The sequence below is a fragment of the Gastrolobium bilobum genome, unplaced genomic scaffold, assembly GCF_033153095.1.
Source record: "Gastrolobium bilobum isolate Gb01-03AN ecotype WA unplaced genomic scaffold, APGP_CSIRO_Gbil_v1 utg2219, whole genome shotgun sequence".
Lineage (NCBI taxonomy): Eukaryota > Viridiplantae > Streptophyta > Magnoliopsida > Fabales > Fabaceae > Gastrolobium > Gastrolobium bilobum.
Window position 1 is genome coordinate 32,658 of NW_026897513.1, and position 19,908 is coordinate 52,565.

General features: G+C 37.4%; 1 protein-coding gene across 1 annotated transcript; it reads left to right on the forward strand.

The window, feature by feature from the left end:
* The first annotated feature begins 15,825 nt into the window (after positions 1–15,825).
* Positions 15,826–17,883, forward strand: LOC133307564 (uncharacterized). The gene is made up of 4 exons (XM_061508090.1): positions 15,826–16,426; positions 16,543–16,784; positions 16,891–17,181; positions 17,281–17,883. The coding sequence occupies exons 1-4, from the start codon at positions 15,826–15,828 to the stop codon at positions 17,881–17,883; spliced, it is 1,737 nt and encodes a 578-aa protein (XP_061364074.1).
* The last annotated feature ends 2,025 nt before the right edge of the window (positions 17,884–19,908 follow it).

The following is a 19,908-nucleotide window of genomic DNA, read 5'->3' on the forward strand; positions in this document are numbered from 1 at the left end:
TTTCCTCCTTCATAACATGTGAGTAGAGTTATTGAGGCATTTACCAAACACCCATCACATTGAGCATTTGTTATGTCGGTTCCGCATTGCACCATCTTTAAATAAAAGTCATGTTTTGATCTTCACAAAAGGACATCAACAAAAAGATAAGAAATTTGACAAGCAGAAAAAAATCATAAATATGAAAATTGAAGATATATGATGGAGTCACACAAGAAGAATAATGACAAATTAACACGGATGTGTGTTAAAGATAGAAAGGAATCAATAGCGAATGGATTAAGAACAACAACGAAGAAATAAAAGAACAAAATCTTTCTCCAAAAAAAAAGAGAGAGAACAAAATCTATATCAAAGACAGCAAACCATGAACAACCTTTAAGATATGCCTAATGTAAGAACCCGCACCGTTAATTAAGGAAGTTAATTAATTAATTATGAGAAATTAGGAAATGATTCCATAATTGATCCTAATAATTATTATGAGGCTTAGATAATTATGGTAAGTGATTAAAAATGCTGAAAGTCGCTTTTCTGACGAAAAGTGCAGATACCGGTTCTGCTACTCGGTATAAATGCGTACCGATGAAGTATCCCGAAAAATTATGAAAAGTGTGTATATGTCACTAGAATAATATATAGGACTTATAAAACAAGTTTCAAGTCAAAATAATGAGAACTGGTGCCAGAACTGATACTGGCTATGGAAAAGCGCGTACCGGAAAGGTGCTGCGAAAAATAAAATAAAAATATGATAAATCTTAGAAAAATGAGTAGGTTCAGAATCTTAAATTTAGGATTAAATTGCTAAGCGTAGCAATTAGCGCTAATACAGTGCGATTAAGTTTAAACCGGCTATAAATATGACTTTTGCACAAAACCCTAGGCATTTTTCTATTGCTACGTGACCTTGGAGGCTGACCAGCCTTTGTGCACTATTCCATTGCTTTCCCTTCCCTATTTCTTGATCCTTGAGACCATTTCCTTCATGAAATCTCCTCCAAAACACTTGGTGTGAGTGAGGATTACCTTTGGGGGTGAGTGTTGGCCTTGTTTCTGAACCTTGGGTCTCTTTTTGGAGAGTTTAAGATGCTAAGTTTCTGAGTTGTGAGGGTAAAGCCATTTTCATGGCATTTTGAGGTCCAAGAAGTGACCTTTGTGAAGAAAGAACCAACCTTTAGTGTGCCATTTTTGTGTGCCTTGAAAGTCTGAGCTTGAGGAGCTATTTGGTGAGCTCCAAGAGCCATTGTTGCTCTATTTTAACCTTGGGTAAGTGTTACCAACCTTGATCATGAGTTTTAATGGGTAAAAGTGGAGTCTTGCCATATTTAATGAGTTAAACAAGTAACCAACTGATATATGAACTTAAAAGAAAGTAAAAATGCATGCTTTAACGTCGGAATGAGTTAAAAACCCAACCTTTGGAGTGATATCTCGCGAAATATCCGGATATGGTATTCGGATATTGATATCCGGATATGATATCTGTAACACCCCGTATATATCCGGTAATGTTATCATATCATCGTATTAAGCTGCGCTTAATTAAAATTGTGGAATATTTGTTTCCTTTCAATTATGATGTCATTATACTTAGCCAAGTTGAATACTTAATTCTTTTTCAAAACATTGCCTGTATGTAATTGCAAAGACAGCTAACTGAAATACCTCATAATATATAATAACAGTGAGTATCTAAAATCACGGATCTACAACCTGTAGTCCGGACAATATCCTGATACATTATTACAACTCCAATCCAAACTATGACATAGTCAAGTCAATGTGGCATGGACAATCCCCATGCTCACCAAATAACAACAATGTCTTAACAAGATAATCCATAATACTAAATGAAGCTAAAAGCATAATAGCAACAGGCATATCCAGCAATCAACATGTCAGCATATAATCAGCCATATCTAACTCAGCTCTGGCCTCCTGAGGTCTCAACCCCAGCATTAACTGAACCTGAAATGGTGCCCCAAACGTGGGGTGAGATCTCTAAACAAAAATCTCAGTAAGACAAGGGGTCCTCAAGGATCTTCCACCCCAAGCTCACTTACATGTGCAATAGAAGTTCAAAAATAGTTTAACAGTATAATTTCCAAAATAGTGCAATGCAGCAGATAATCATGTTATGTAGGTTATAACTATTCTACTGATCAGAGAAGTGCAAGAATACGTCTATTACCCACACAGTACCAGCCCACTTTGTATCAGCCTATGCTGTATCTACCCCCAAGGGACCACCCCATGGCTTCCCTTAAGGAAAACACCACATAAATATCATACAACAATTGCACTTAACAGCTCCATAGCATTTCAATAAAACAGTACATGAAAACACATCATGCATATAACCATCCCCCCATGGAAAATAGTGGAACCAACAATGGCTAAACCGAGGACACGAAAGCTTATCTTGCAAGCTAGCTATCCAAGCCAAGAGTCTGCACAAACTCAAAGTCCAAACACAGCAGAATCACAATCTGTTTTAGACCAACAATTATATCAATATTCATATTCTAATATTTACAATGTTAAACTAGACATCTTGAGGTCTCCAATGATATACTTTATGTCTCAATCGGAGTTGTATACCTCCGGTTATATTTTACGCAAGGTGACCGCTGCAAACAGAATTTCTAGCAACCAAAATGCGACTTAAAAATTGACACTACGATCAAACCATTGATGCAATGGCTACTTAATTTTACAGAGTTGTAGCCCTATGTGTTAGCTTCAGATAGGTCCAAACCTCACTCAATTTGAAGCTTTGTAGCTCGAGATATCGCAATTTTACTAAACTAGGTCGTTGCTGTCACATTTGCACAAAACTGATTTCATGTCATTTTCACAGGTGGTAATCGATTACCAAGGCATGGTAATCGATTACTGAACATGGTAACCGATTACCACCAGCAAGGTAATCGATTACTGCACATAGTAATCGATTACCACACGGGCAGAACAGTTTTCTGCTGAATTTTTCTACATAAATCGAAGGGAAAATGGCTCCCAATGATCCAAGGTTCGGTTTTGACCCAAAACAGAAGTTCATTAACACTTATTAGTCTCATATTAACAACTCTAAGCTTGAATGATTAAAGTTATCTCATTTCATAACATAAACAAGCTATTTTCATGAAAAATTAAAGGGAAGTTCAAGGTATACCAATGGGGTCCAAACTCAGCAACAAAGAAGGCTCTTGGAGCTCTCCAACAAGGCTCAAAGATTCTGACTTTGTAAGGGCACAAAAATACAACACAAGGTGGGTTCTTTCTCTTCAAAGATCACACTTTGAAACACAACAAACCAAGATAAAGACTCTCACAAGATGAACTCACAACTCAGCCCCCAAGAAACACACCAAACAGAACTACAACTCAAAAAACACACTCATTTCCCCCACCCAAGTCTCAATCACACCCAACCATGGTGATTTGAAAAAGAAACAAGGAAGAAATGTGGCTCCTTTGAGATTTTTCTAAGGAGAAATGAAGGTGGCAAGGGAGGAAGACACCAAGTCAGCAAGGAGACTCAAAGTCACGTAGGAAATGGCTGAATAAGACCTAGGGTTGTGTGCCCTTAAGCTTAAATAGGTCCACTTAAGTGTAAACACGCAGTATTATCATAAATAGTTACGCTTATCATTTTAATCTCAAACTTCATATTCGAACCTAGCCATTTTTCTAGGATTTGTCATATTTTTATATTAATTTTTCGCAACACTTTTTCGGTACGCGTTTTAAAACTGACAGTATTAGTTCTGGCATCAAATCTCATTATTTTGACTTCAAACTTGTTTTACAAGTCCTATATATTATTCTAGGAATGTTCATACACTTATTATAATTTTCGGGGATACTTCACTGGTACGCATTTATACCGAGTAGCAGAACCGGTATTTGCACTTTTCGTCAGAAAAGCGACTTTCAACATTATTAATCACTTTCTATATTTATTTAAGCCTCATAATAATTATTAGGGTCAATTATGGAATTATTTCCTAATTTCACATAATTAATTAATTAACTTCCTTAATTAACGGTGCAGGTTCTTACTATATCCGGATATGGGGTTCTGTGATATCCGAATATGGAAATCTGGATATGATATCCGGATATTGATATCTGGATATGCCCCCGACGAATATCCGGATATTCTGAGTTTTCGAGAACAGTAACGGTATTGTTCATACAAAACTGAGTTATGGGTTTGTGGACCCTAGGTTGTGGAAGTTGAACTTCTGTAATAACTTATTTCAGACAGAATCTAGTGATTAAGGGCTTGTGGCTTTGTGAAAAGCCTTAAGACATGAAACGTAAGGAAAGACATTGTCTTTATGTCGTATAATTGTTAAGTATGATTATTGATATGATGATTGGTCCAAAATAGATTGTGATTCTGCTGTGTTTGGACTTTGAGCTTGTGTGGACTCTTGGCTTGGATAGTTAGCTTGCAAGGTAAGCTTTCGTGTCCTCAGTTTAGCCATTGTATATTCCAACATGTCCCATGGGGGGATGGTTTATGTGCATGATGTGTTTTCATGTACTCCTCCAAGTTCCCGACATGTTGTGTTACAGTTTTGCTGTATACCAAGATATCATAAAAAAAAATCATGAAACGACAAAGATAAGGTTTGAATAACACATTCATAGTAGATTGAAAAGTGGCAGGGGCATTACACAAGCCAAAAGGCATGACTAAATATTCAAAAAGGCTTCGTGGGTGCAAAAAGCCATTTTTGGGATATCACTGGTGCTATTCGTATCTGATGGTAGCCTGAACGAAAGTCCAACTTGGAAAAGCAACAAGCGCTATGAAGTTCGTCTATCAGCTCATCAATGGTAGGAATTGGGAAGCGATCATTTTGAGTTAATGCATTAAGGGCCCTGCAGTCAGTGCAAAAATGCCATGATCCATCCTTCTTCTTGACAAGGAGCACCAGAGATAAAAATGGGCTGGAACTAGGGTGAATTATACTCGTTGTAAGCATATCGGCAGTCAATTTCTCGATTTCCCGTTTCTGAAAATACAGGTAGCGGTATGGCCTGACATTAACAGGGTCGGAACCTTGGGTAAGGGTATGTGATGGTCAGTGGGACGAGATGGTGGAAGCCCAGAAGGAATCTCGAACAGGGAATCATATCATGAAAGTATCTTTGCAATCTCAAGAGGGTATATGGCTGATGTAGGTGACACGGTTTGTGAAGGAACAACTTGCAGATGGTATAATTCCGCGACGGCACGTGGTGACAGTAATCTCTTCAATTGGGCTGAATTAAGCTCTTGGGCCTGTTCAGATGGGACTACATGTATATGGACCAATTTTCCATCTTTGATAAACTTCATAGTTAAAGCTTCATAATCAGTGAGCACTAGGCCTAATGTTTTAAGCCATTGAACCCCTAACACAAGATTTGCTCCACAAATGGGTAGAAGGTACAAATCGACTAAGAACTTATGCTCACCAATAAAAAGTTGGACCTGTTTACATATGGAAGAACAATTTGATTCATCCCTATTACCCACTAAAACTTGAAATCCTTAGGCTTGGTGTACCTCTAAGCCCAAATATTTAGCAATCTGGCCTTGAATAAAATTATGGATACTCCCACTATCAATCAATAAGGACAATTGGGCTTTACCCACACGGCTCAGAACTCTTAAGGTTTGAGGGACAGAATGGCCTAATATGGCATGAAAACTTATCTAGGTTGCGTCCACATTTGGTCCACTTGGTGGATCAGGGATGTCGTCAGTGTTGGGGATTGAGTTGTCCAGCATCATTTGGTGCAGATCATCATCGTCAATAGCTTGTTCTAGCGAAGCAATCAGCAACAGAAATGGACGCTTGCACTTGTGACCAGGATGGTACTTATCGTCGCAGTTGTAACAAAGGCCCTTGTCACGCCGAATCTAGAGCTCCTCAGGTGAAAGGCGTTTGATGGTAGGTTTAGTGATGGGTCTGGTTGGAACAAAAGGTCCCGCAGTGATTATGGAAGTCACGAGTTGGGAACGAGTACCACTAAAAGTCGATGGGTGTGAGCCACTGAAGAATTTAGAACGGGGTTGAGAACACTGGTCATTGAGTTTGTCTTCCTATAAACGAGCCAGTCCAATTACCTGAGTCAGGTAAATGAGTTGAAGGGCCTGCACTTCTTGGAGAATTTTAGATTTAAGACCCGAAATAAAACAGCTCAAGAGGTAAGGATGGGGAAGTCCAACGCAGCGATTGGCGAGAACTTCAAATTGGGTCTAGCAGTCACAGACAGATGTCGTCTGCAACAACTTCACCAGGTCACCTTTTGGATCGTCATACTGTGAGTGTGCGAAACGAAGTTCTAACAATTGTAACAATTGAGGCCAACTGGTGATTTGACCACTGGCATGCATCCACTGATACCAATTTAGTGCCTCTCCCTCCATGTAGAAAGAAGCGATTCGTGGCCGTTGGTCTTCCGGTGTACCGTGAAACTCAAAAAATTGAGTGATCTTAAAGATCCAGCCCAAGGCATTGAATCCATCGAAGCGAAGGACCTCAAGCTTCAGTGTCGCTGCTTTGATTTCAGCTGGAGTCGTGGATGGTTGCGGTCCTGAAGAAGAACTTGCAGTAGTGGTGGTGGCTTGAGTTTCGAGTGAAGAAAGCTTGTGTACTATGGCTTGCATGTCCTGTTGGAGCGAGTTGGGATTGCAAGAGCTGAGCTAAGGTATTTTCAATCGATTCTGAGCTGTGAGTAGGGCTAACCATGGTGATGGTGACTCAATGAAAGCGCCAATGATAGCTACTGGTAGCAATAGAGACAAAATTTTGAACAGGGCAAAAAAAAAGAACGATAGTCCTCTTTCGAGGGGAGGTACCTCCTTAACCAAATTGGTTATTGAAAACTTCTGATCCATTTCAAGGGGAACATATGGGTCTTATACAACACACTCCAAAACAGAGTAACAGTAACTAAAACGTTGAGGCACACATGTATTGCTCCCACTCACTCGTAACAGACTACAATCACTATCCTAACAGAATAGCATCTCCCACTAACATATCTTACCCATTTCCCTTCTTTGAGTTCACATGGCAATTGATTTTAATTCACCAAATAGTCCCTCATCCATTTGGGCTTGGTCTTGCATCTTTTGGACCATTTAACTCGTGGGCTGATGCTCTCCTCTGCTAAGTCTTCTACTGGCTCCATGTCTGTCATTTTAGTTTGGGCCTCTTCATTAGTTGGCTGGGCCTGGTTCCCTTGTTTCCTATATTCTCCATTATCACGCCTTTGTTACCAGAGTGTCCAACATATATATTTCCACAGTGCTCTCTATTTTCTCTTTGAATTGGTTAGGGCTTAGATAATTTTTTCTTTATTGAGTTTTATTACTTTTTCTATTTGATTTTATTTTGTTCATGTCTTTGCTCTCTTTGAGAAGAATGGGCCTTGGCTTTATAGAGAGATGGGTCTGTTTATATTTAGACAATTTGTATTGTTAATTTTTTTTATGGATTAATGGTTAAACAAAATTAAAAAATTAAACAAAATTAACCACATTGATGTATTCCCTTAGTATTCTAGGTTCAAGTACTCAACTCGCCTTTAACCAAATAACAAGTTAGCTCAAGTTCAATCAAGCTTTGGTACCATTTTTAGGTGGGTCAAGGGGAGTCCGTGACAGGAGATTATCATCAATAGACTAAACTACATCAAATATAGCACATGGGTCTGACTATTTCTCAACCCAAAATCTTAATACATTGGATTTATCGATCTTCCAACTTATATGCATTTCACTTAGGATCTACCAACCAATATCAAACTCCATTACACTTGAATATTTCAAAAAAATATCCATGATTAGTATACATGTCTAAGTTTTGGGTCGAAGCAATTGATATTTAAATCGCAACTGGAGAGTGGACTCATAATCGACTTCTAGCTCGGAGTGCAGCGACGACATTACAATTTCAGTAGATAAGGCAGATACTCTCTCACCATGCACCTAGCATATAATTTGTGGGGTTTTTTTTAGAAAGTGTTGGATATTGGAAAGAGTTTGGTGAGTTAATAATGATAATAATAGAGAAAATTGTTTCTGTATTTGATGCATAAATCTTTCTGCAATAGCTCTTACAGTTTTTTTTTGTTTTTTGTTTTTTAAAATTTAGTGGATTCAAGTTTTTTGTCTTGGTGGCAGACAATTTATATTCAGCCACTGCTGCACAAATATATATAACCTATAATGATATAATGTAAATAATAATTGACTTTAATTTACTTTAACAGTTGACTCTTTCCCGTGACTATGCAAAAGATACAACTGACCGTTGGAAACGAAGGTGTTTTAGTATGACGTCAAGCAACATAACTAATTGGAAATTGTCGGGAAGTTCTATTTCGTCGACATATGATATATGTGAATGAGGCAGGTTATATTTACAAATTTTTTTGTTTATCAACTCTTACAAATTACACTATCTTCTTTCAGGAGAACACTAATTTTACTATGTTCTCCCGGGAGAACATAGTGTAATTTGTAAAAAAAAATTCAAAAAAGTTTGTAAACGGATCTTTCCCCTATGTGAATAAGTAAGTTCAAAGTATATTTAATTTCTATTAATATTATTTCAATATTTTTGGTAATATTATTATTTCAAATTTAATTTGGAGTAAATATCTTTTGGATCCTTAACAAAAAACACGGAGTCCATTTTAATTCTTTAGGGGGAAAAAGTCTCGTGGTTCATATGAAATTCTAGTTTTTAAAAATTGTGGTCCCTCAGAAATTCAAAGAAGACCCACATTAGCCTTTCGAAAAGGATTAATATGGATACTTTTTTTTCAATAGGATTAAAATGAGTACCACATTTTTAAAATGATATTTACTTTTTAATTTATTATTTATTACGCAACTTTTTTGTAAATATAAAGGTGAAGTGATTAATACTTAAATGTTTTAAGGGATAAAGTGACATAAAACAGAATTAGGTGACTTGCATTATTTAATCGATTATAATTTTGATATTATTTGATAAATTGTTAGGTCTAGATCAGTGTTATTAAATTCGACCCGAGCATTGACCCGATCAAGATATTGGGTTACTGGTCGGACCGGTGGGTCACTTGATGGGACTGATTGACCCGGATATATATAAATATGTATAAATATATAAATATGAACATATAAATTTAATATATTCTCCATATCTAAAATGAGTTAAACAAGGTTCACTAAATAAGTTCAAAAATTATCCAATCACACTTTTATAAGTTCATTAAGCACAAATAAAAGAAAATGCAAGCTATTACTATGTCAATTTAAATTGCAACTCAGAATCCCTATAAGCATACCTTTCAATAACATTCAAAAGGTCAAATGTTGTGAACTCATATTTTTTAAATTCATCTACATTGAAAATGACATATGTCACATTCTCTTAATTTATTGTTTCGCAAATTGCTTCAGTATTGGAAGTTGAAATTTGATGTTACTGTTAAAGAGTATACTACTAGAAAATAAAATTACAAATTTTTTTTAAACAATTTTGGTTTTTTTTAATGCATGACCCGACTGTGTCACTGGTTTTGGCTGGGTTTGACCGGATCCAGTGCATGGTCGGTCCGATACTTGACTCGAACCTGTCCGATGCTTGACTCGAATCAGTCCGATGCTTGACTCGAATCAGTCCGATGACCGGTTCGCCGGGTTCCGGGTCAGAACGGGTTTTATAACAGTGGTATAGATTTTTACTTTGTGATCTGTTTATATATTTAGACATTATATAATTGAAAGACTTCATAAATTAGTATTTGAATAGTTTAGAAAATATGGACTTCTAGAAATAATCATGTTTCCATTTATTTGCTTATATAATATATGATTTTATTTTGATGATATTGAGAAACATTATGGAAGCTTATCATGGATTTGAGATTTATTTATAATTTTATGACTAGATATTTGGGAAGCATTTGGTTATTGATGAATTGATTTATAAAAATGCGATATGCTTATGATGAATTGATTTATAAAAATGCGATATGCTTATGATTTATTTTGAGAAATGTATATATTACGGTTCATGTTTTTGAAATTGGTTTTGGGACTGACTTCATCAAAACGTTGCATGCTAACAGGAGTAGATATTGCCTTGGTGCACTATGACTTGTGTATAGGTTGATTCAATGCAAGTGAGGAACCTGGCATTATTATGATTATAATTTCAGTCAAGAAGCCTGATATTCTGATCACATTTTATTAGGAAAGTCCATGATTGATATATTGCAGTTCTATATAAGTATATTGTAACGTCTGGCCGCTCCAAGCATCAATGACTATCCCCACATACTAACATGAGACTTTTCAGCGTGCTTTGTCCTCACTCGCACAATTCTCGGGAAAACTTCCCAGAAGGTCACCTATCCCAGATTACTGCAAGTCAAGCACACTTAACTATAGAGTTCTTCCGTTATGGGCTAGATGCATCTTGTTAGTCTAGGTAGTACCTACAGCACAATCTCTGGAATCCCTCTCTTTCGGGTGTTGATTCGATTTATTCATGTACCCCCGTCACTAGAAGTCTACTAGAATTCGCTCCTTGTCTGTGCCCTTGTGCACCAGCAATCACTCTCCGCCCTTGTCAGCGTCCAGAATGTTACATGCCCACCAGCTTTCGCCTGGTTCATCCTCGAACCACACCGTAGTGGAAGAGAGGCCTGCTCTGATACCACTTGTAATTCCTAGCCGCTCCAAGCATCAATGACTATCCCCACACACTAACACGAGACTTTTCAGCGTGCTTTGTCTTCACTCGCACAATTCCCGGGAAAACTTCCTAGGAGGTCACCCATCCCAAAATTACTGCAAGTCAAGCACACTTTAACTATGGAGTTCTTCTGTTATTGGCTATCAAAAAGTAGATGCATATTGTTAGTATAGTAGTACCAATTAATTCTTATAAGCTATCCTCAACTATATTGTCCTATACCAGCATATTCTCTGGAATTCCTCTCTTTTGGGTGTTCATTCGATTCATTCATGTACCTCCGCTGCTGGAAGCCTGTCAGGAGCCGCTCTTTGTCTGAGCCCTTGCACAACATGCCCTTGTGCACCGGCGATCACTCCCCGTCCTTGTCAGCGTTCGAGATGTTACAAATATCGCCACTCTGATGTTTATATTATTTTTGTTTAATAAGGATTTTTATTTTATGCATAAATTAGTTTTGATTTGGATATTTGATTTTTTGGTTTTAACGTTGGATTACAACATAACAATATTTTGAATACTACTGGATTTTGCTATATTATAAACGATTTATAGCATATACATTGATTTCAGAATTTCTCATATTCATTATTTTACTAAATATTAATTTTATGTGTTGCCATGTCCTGCTTGAATTCGATCTTATTGTTTACTCATTGAGTTGTATTGCAACTCACCCCAATCTTAATTATATTTTCACATATATAGGTACAAAGTTAACTTCCGATACCACTCATTTGTTTTGATCATGGGAGTCTATTTTATTATCGGTGGTGAGCCTGACACATTGTTTCATGAGGGCTAGGTTTATATTTCATTTTATTTTCTATAAGACTTTTGGGTTTATATTATAGAGATGCTCCATTATTTTTATAAAAAGACTAATTGTAAATTTTGGATAACTCTAAGTGTATTTGTTAAAGTTTAGGCTTGCTAGGCTAACAAATAAAAAGATTAAGTTTAGCTTGTTCACCGATCATGGACCTAGAATTAGAGGTGGCAATTTGGGTTGAACCCAATGGGTTAACCCGCCAAAACGAGACGGGTTGGGTTATACTTTTCAACCCACCAACCCACCGCAACCCGTCCTGCTTAGTTGTGGATCAAAACGGGTTGGTGGTGGGTCAGGGTAGGTTGGCCCGCGGGTAAGTTTTTTTTAACTAATTGGTAGTATTTTATTTGACATTAAGCTTTTGTGATATGAAATTTTTTTTATCTTAGTACTCCCCTAAAAAAATAAAGAAGAAAATTTTTATGTATTACAAAGGTTATCCATATATTGAGGGAAAAATAAGTTTCTAAAAAATATTTGACTGAATATTATTATACGTTTAGGTTAGAGATTGGAAAAAAACTAAGGGGGCGTTTGATAGAGGTGAAATAATTTTTTATAAGGAAAATACAATTACTAGGTATAGGGTGGGAAAGTGAGTTTTGTAGGAAAGTTAAAAAATAGTTGTTTGGTAGGTCGAAATTTTACCAAAAAAATTGAGTTAAATTTGTTGAGTCTATGTTTGGTTAGAAGTAAAATATTGATGGGTAAATGAGTTAAAATTATGAAAGTGGAGATTTTAATTTTTGAATCTGAAACAAAAAAATAACCCTCTTTGATATAGTATTGTTATTGGTTTATTTTCTCGAAATCGTACTGCTGAATGCTTTCCTTGTGAATACTTTTTGAATGTTTTCCCTGTAAAGGGGATAATACCACATGTGATGTGGTTAAATTGTACAATGAAAAGGATGATAATTTTCACACAAATTGGAATGGCTGGGGAAAGAAGATAACCAGTTAAATTTTTGGGACACCTCTACCAAACATGGTAAAGCTGAAAACCCATTCTCATTTGCATGGGTAATTAGGAGAAAGACTCCTACCAAACAGCCCCTAAAGGGATTGTGAAATGAAAATAAGAAATATTATAAAATTAATAAAATATAATATATTTTTAATTTTTAATTATTTTTAATTTTTTAGGCGGGTTAACCCGCCAACCCAGCACAAAACGGGATGAGTTGGGATTTTCAACCCATATCAAAATGTGGGGTGGGGGCAGGCCAACCCATTTTTGGCAGGTTGGTGGCAGGGCGGGGCGGGCCGACCTGTTTTGGCACCTCTACCCGGAATTGGGCCGTGACTAGATTTATCCAAAGATTTTATGCATTTTAAAATATATAATTTAAAAATCATTTTGAGCTTATGCAATGCAATCTCACACATATACATATATGCTTACAATTAATTTTAAGTCCTAAAAATGTTATCTAATAATGTTTTGGACTTAGCTTCTTCCATAGAGGCTTGGATCTTTATTCATCTCTTGACTTATTGGATATGAAATTTCTCTGACATTTTATGGGATTTGATCATCTTTTATCGTAGCTTGTGACATTTTGTTTTTCTTGAAGGTTTCCATGCTTTGTTGCCTTTGATCTTTATTTCGCTCTTATATTTCTTTCTTATTGCTCTTGAACCTTTTTAATCTTCAAACATCATCCATATTCTTGTCACTTTGTTATTTCATTATTCTTCTTATGTTGCTCTATCATGTATCTACAATCTTCACCCATGGTTGATGCTATTTGTTCTTTATTGATGCTCTTTATTTTTGTTGCTGTCTCTTTATTATCGTCGAAACAACCATGTATCTTCATATTTTTCATGTTGCATAATGCTTCAAGTTGCAAATTTGCACTTTAAGAATGTGGTCATATTTTATTCATTCTTGCTACTATATAATTTTGTATATATTAAGGGTGGATAAAACTTCAAGGTTGTATTGAGACTATTACTCAAGCATGAGGCATCCCAAAGCAATGGATAATGTCTTTTACTAGAGGTTTCTAAGCACCTGTGAATCTTATAAGTTGTAAGATTTCCAAATGTTCGGAAGCTTGAAAATTGTAAAGGTTTATCTATTATTCATGATGCTTGATAGTAGTGGACAAAATCTTGAGTGAAAGCTTAAGGATTAGACATAGATCGCAAATGGCGGTGGCCGAAACAAGATAAATAATGTTTGCTTTTCTCTTTTTTCTCATTCTTTAAATAACAACACTTTAACTTTTATTTTGGTTGAGCAATATTTTAACTCTATATTGGATATTTTGTATGTGCTAATATTAAGTATATATTTGTGTGATTGGTGTTATCCTTTTATATCCATAATCTATTTATTTATCAAAGTTTGCAAGAAAATGTAATTTGAAAATAAAAGAAAATATTTATAAAATTTTTGTAATACTTAGTTCACCCTTTTTTAAGTTTAAATGCTACATTTTTTTATAAATGTAGTCCAATCTGTTCATCACTTCTCGACTAGTTTGATTCGGGCGGGCCTCGGATTAAGGTGTTTACCATTAGATAATCCTAATTCGTTAAAAAAGAGTAAACACCATTTTTGGTCCCAGGAAATATCTACGAAATCCTTTTTAGTCCCTGGTAATAAAAAAAGGACTAAATTGGTCCCTAAAATTATGAAAAAAGGGCAACGTTAATCCTTCTGTCAACTCTTCCGTCACGGTCAAACTAACGGTGCCCATGTGGCACGTTAGTCTGCTGACGGGGACTGGACGGTTGACACGTTGGAACTACAAACGACGACGTTTGCAAGCAAATGGGTACATAGCTTTTCAATTTTCTTCACGACGTCGTTTTATGTTTGAAAAACAAGAGGCACCAACACTGGAAGTTACCGTGGAGAGTCGTTCTTATTTCACTAAGTTTTTGCATATTATTGGAACACCATTGTTGACCTCCACTGGAAGCTTCGTTGAACGGTGAGGGTTGTCGAAGACGGTGGTTGCAGGTAAGACAATCGAGCGTGGACATTGAAGGTTGTCGAAAGTCTTGTTCTTTGGTGGTTAAGGGAAGTGCGAGTATGGTAGTTTTCTTACATGCATTAAGGTAAGTGTTTTTTTAGAAATTCTTCAATATTTGTGGTCCCCCCTCACTACATGTTGTCTATTCTTTGTTGGATGATGGTCCCCTATGTGCGCTCCATTGTGTGTTATTATGGTTAGGGTTTACAAAAAAATGACCCATTTATGTATGTGGTCCCGATTTGTATAGTTTATTGCCATTTTTTAGTGCTTTGTGGTCCCCAATTTTTTAGTGCATGCATAATTTGTAAAGGTGAAATTTTTTTGCAAGTTACTGGCTTGTATGGTTACACGGAGTGTTGAGTCTGATGTATAGGGTTATTGGCATTTTTAAATTGCTTTGTGGACCTGTTGTTAGCATTAATTTATTGTAAATGTGAATTTATTGTAAATGTGAATTTATTGTAAATGTGAATTTTTTTGTTGCAATTTACAACCCTGTGTGTTAACATTCCCGTGTTAATTTATATATGCAAATGGCTAGAATTGTTGTTAAAATATGATTGGTTTGTGGAAGTTGTGAAATAACTGTCATGGTGTATGTTTTTTTTTTTCAAATGGATGAATATATAGTGATAAGGTATCATCATGGGGGTGTGTTAATCAGAGATGATAAAGGGGTCCTAACTTATGCAAATGGAAAAGTGGATGACTTACTTGAGATGGATGCTGACTTTGTCAACCTGCGTGACCTTGATACTCTGTTCAAGGGTTATGGGTATGAGAAATGTGATCAGATGTTGTGGCTCATGCCAAACGCAATGGATTTAGAAAGTGGTTTAAGGCCTCTAAGTACGGACTCTGATATTGTGGAGATGGTAAAGGCTGCATTAAGTAATGAGAACTTCATAGAAATATATTTTGATCATTGCATTTCCATCCCTGATATTATTGCACCTGCACCCGTGGAAGGCAGTGATGGGGATGAGGATGATAGTGGAGGTGGTATTGAGGATGATAGTGGAAATGGTGATGATGATGATAGTGGAGATGGTGATGGGTTTTCTACTGACTCAGATGATAGTGTGGAGGATGAGCCATATAAACCTCCTCTGCCTATGTATGATACAGAAACAGAGAGTGAGGAAGAGTGCAAGGGGAAGGGTAAAGCTGCTGGACAATAAAAGCAAAACAAGAAGAAAAAAAGGAGGTTGAAGATGTGGCAGGGGAAGATACAATGGAAGAGGAGGAGAAGTCAATGTCTTTCGAGGAGGGTGGGTATGGGTATAACTCTGAAGAGTTGAACACGCCTCCTTCAAGTGGTGATGAGGAGGATGGAAATGTTGTCAATCCAAAGTTTAATGTGCATGAGGAGTTTGGTCATGTACACTTAGAGCTGGGGATGGAGTTTGTGAGTCTTCAAGAATTTAAAAATGTTGTCAAAGACTATAGTATTGATCTAGGAAGACAATTCAAGTGGCTGAAGAATGACAAAGTCAAAGCCCGAGCAAAGTGTAGTAATGATGAATGTGATCGGATGATTTACTGTGCGTGGAACAACAAGATGGCAGCTTTCCAAGTCAAAACTTTTAATGACATCCACACTTGCTGCAGACTTTTTAGAAGCAAGAGGGCTAGTAGGGATTGGGTTGCAAAGAAATTAGAAAAAAGGCTAATGACACAGCCGAACATGACAAGGGTTGAGGCCTACGACCACATGAAAGAGGAGTACAAAGTTCATGTCCATTTGAAGAAAGTGACAAAGGAACTTCATAAAGCCAAGGCCAAAATAGAAGGGGGTGAAAAAGAACAGTATGCAAAATTGAGAGACTACTTAGGTGAGCTATTGAGAAGCAATCTAGGGTCTACATGTCAAATGCAAGTGATCCCACAACCTGATCCGCACTCTTCACCCATATTTTCTAAGTTGTACATTTGTCTGGATGCATGCAAGAGAGGGTTCAAAGCTGGCTGCAGGCCCTTAATTGGTTTGGATGGATGTTTCTTGAAAGGATATTATGGAGGTCATTGTTAAGTGTAGTTGGGGAGGATGCCAACAAAAGCTTCTATGTCATCGCATATGCAGTTGTTGATAGTGAAACAAAAGAGAACTGGAAGTGGTTTTTAACCCTTTTACAGGAAGACATTGGCCCTCACGCAGTGTTTGGGTGGAATTTTATTTCTGACCAACAGAAGGTTTGTTTTGCTTATTTTATTTGTTTACTCTGTTTTTCCTTCACTGAATCTGATCTCACTGTATTGCTTATTGGTTTTTTTGTTTTTTTTTTGTGTCTGTGTGTAGAGGCAGATAACAGCACTACAAGAGGTGATGCCTGGTGCATATCATCGTTTTTGTGTGCAGCATGTTTGGAAGAACTTCATAAAGCAGTGGAAAGACAAGGCAATTCGAGCCATGGTCTGGGAGTGTTCAAGATGCACCACTGTCCCACAGTTCCAGCAGTCAATGGCACGGTTGAAAGGGAAGAATGAGGCTGCATGGAAGTACTTGGATAACATTCAGCCCTCAAGTTGGGTGAAAGCTTATTTCAGCCACTGGCCGAAATGTGATAATATCACAAACAACATGGCAGAGGTATGGAATGCCAAAATTGTTGGACATAGGTCAAAATCAATTATCACTCTATTAGAGGAATTGAGATGCTACATTATGAGGAGGATGGCTGCACATTAGAGGGTGTTAGGAACTGTTCGGGGTAAAATTGCTCCTGCTCAGCAAAAGAAACTGGATCAGTTAAAGGTACTTAGCAATTCATGGACACCAACTTGGACTGGAAATTTGCAGCAAGATATGTATGAGGTCAGTGGGAGAGGTGATAGAGTTGGAGTGAATTTAACAACACATACATGTGCATACAATGCATGGCAGTTGACTGGACTGCCTTGTGAGCATGCTATAGCAGCCATTTGTCACAAAAACAAACCAGTCGAGAACTGTGTCCATCAATGGCTTACAGTGGATGCATTGCATGCCACATATGCGCACACCTTAAACACAGTGAATTCAGACAAGTATTGGCCTGCATCAGATGAACCCAAACCTCTTCCACCAAAACTTAAAAGGCCAATTGGGCGTCCCAAGAAACACAGGAAGAAGGACCCAACTGAAGACCAAGGGAGCATGACAAAGAAAGTTAAAAGGACATATGCAGCCAAGTGTACTAAATGTGGTCAGACTGGACACTATGCCAAGAGTTGTAAGGGGCCACCAGCTTCCAAAACAGATAAAAGCCAAGCAAGACCACAATCTGTGAGGATTGGCTCTGACTCACTGTAACAGCCTCAAACCCTGTAGATGAAATCCCATTAAGTCACAAGGAGGCCCTTCAGCAGTTGGTAGTTCTCAGCCCCATTAAGGCAACTTGAGAGGAGGCAGCCCTCCTCCTTCAATTCCAGAAGAAGCAAATGCAGTGTTGACTGAAGAGACAATGAAGGCAGCAAGCAGTGGCACACGAAGTAGATTTTTGCACTTCATGACAACACCTGGTTTCAGGACACCAAGGCCATCCTCAACAAAATGAGCTGCTGATGAAGAAGAACAAGGGAGTAGTGCATGAGCCAACTGACAAGGAGTGGATATAATGGGATTTTTTTGTAAATTCTGGCCATTTGTTTTTGGAGGCCTTATACAGTTATAATGTAATTTTTTTATGCATGGCCATATTGTACTTATAGGTCTCACTTATGATTCCTATTAGTTGGCTTTTATTTGTAATGCACTACTAGTTTCTAGTTCTAGGAAGACAATTATGTGTAACTGGTTATATTCTGGATATGCATGTTATGTGGCAGGGTTGATGAATGTGATAATTTCATGTCCATTTTATGTTTTTAACTGAGTTGGTCAATTAGCTGAGGCATGGTCATGTACTGGTTTGTGCAGGTTTATGCAAGGCCATATTTTCTGGTTACTGGTCATTCCATATGGCTTTACTTTTGGATGTTAAGTGCAATTTATTTTGGTTCACAGGTTGATGAATGTTGCAGCTATTATGTGGCAGGGTTGATGCATGTCATAAGTGCATTTTCTGGTTCTTATGTTTTTTAAGAGAGTTAGCTTGTTGTTGGTCATTTAGCTGCCATATTTGCATTCTGGTGCAGGTTTGTGCTGTGTTACTGGCAAAACAGATCATGCCCAATTTTCTGGTTACAGGGACCAATTAGGACCCCGACATTCATTGTGAGGGACCAATTTGGACCCCTGCATACTGCATTTCTGATGTTAAGTGCATTTCTGATGGCAAAGCATATAAGTCAGGGACAAAATATGTTTCTGATGTTAAAATGAGTGCTGCATTTTGTTGATTTGGACATCAAGAACTCATGTCCTATAATTCTGGAATCAGGGACCAATAAGTGCCCCGTGCACTTTGTCAGGGACCAAAACGACCCTCGAGTAACATTGCTAGGGACCTAAATGGTCCTCGTGTTTTGCAATCAGTAACAAAATATGCATAACAGTATGCAACTTCTGCATCAGCAATGTCATGAGTTATGCATCTATATTAGTAGCAATCTACATCTGTTTGTGATACAATGTAGCAATCTTTTATCCTTCAAGGCTTTTTTAATAATACACACAAACAGATTGGCACTAACACATAATTTGTATAACATAAAGAAGGAATACTCATTACAATTCACTGAAGGAAAAATACATTTGGGTCACTCGTTTTTACCTTTACCACACTAACAACAAACATACAGATCATGATCACACCAACACAAGCACCTAAGACCCTAGCTGACCTATCAACTATCCTAATTTTTCTGTCCATCCTATCTAACTCCTCCACCATCTTCAGGTATACATCACTCAGTTTTCTTTCCTGCTGATGAAGCTTCATTCCTTGCTCAGTAATCTTCACATCTTGCTCTCTCATCATCATCTCCACATATTTCAACTTGAAGTTAATTTCAGCAACATCCAACTCCACAGTGTGAATTCTTGCTTCTTCCAGCTCCATGGGTTCATTACACATGTCATCTCCCATATAAAAAAATCACAATAGGGCTTCTTCTCCTGCAAAAAAAAAAAAACCACGGTTAGCAAGTGTTCCAACTCAATAAAGGGGCAGATTACAAATTCATACCTTGAAATTAGGACAACCAAGGAAAACCCTGTTTGGGTTCCTCTCAGTTTTGGAGGTATAAACAATACTTTGTCTCCCACATTTGCACCTCCAACCGCCGGTCCTTGTCATTGTTCTTCCCCTATTGATTTACTCCCACTTGATCCCCCCATGCCAGAAGAAACACTCATCTTCTCCCACGCCCAGAAATTCGGTTGATGGGTTTTACT

Coding starts and splice junctions, on each gene's coding strand:
- LOC133307564 (XM_061508090.1), top strand. CDS start 15,826: ATGGAAGAGGAGGAGAAGTCAATGTCTTTCGAGGAGGGTGGGTATGGG. Junction 16,785..16,890: donor TTATTTCTGACCAACAGAAG/GTTTGTTTTGCT, acceptor GTCTGTGTGTAG/AGGCAGATAACAGCACTACA. Junction 17,182..17,280: donor TCACAAACAACATGGCAGAG/GTATGGAATGCC, acceptor GCTGCACATTAG/AGGGTGTTAGGAACTGTTCG.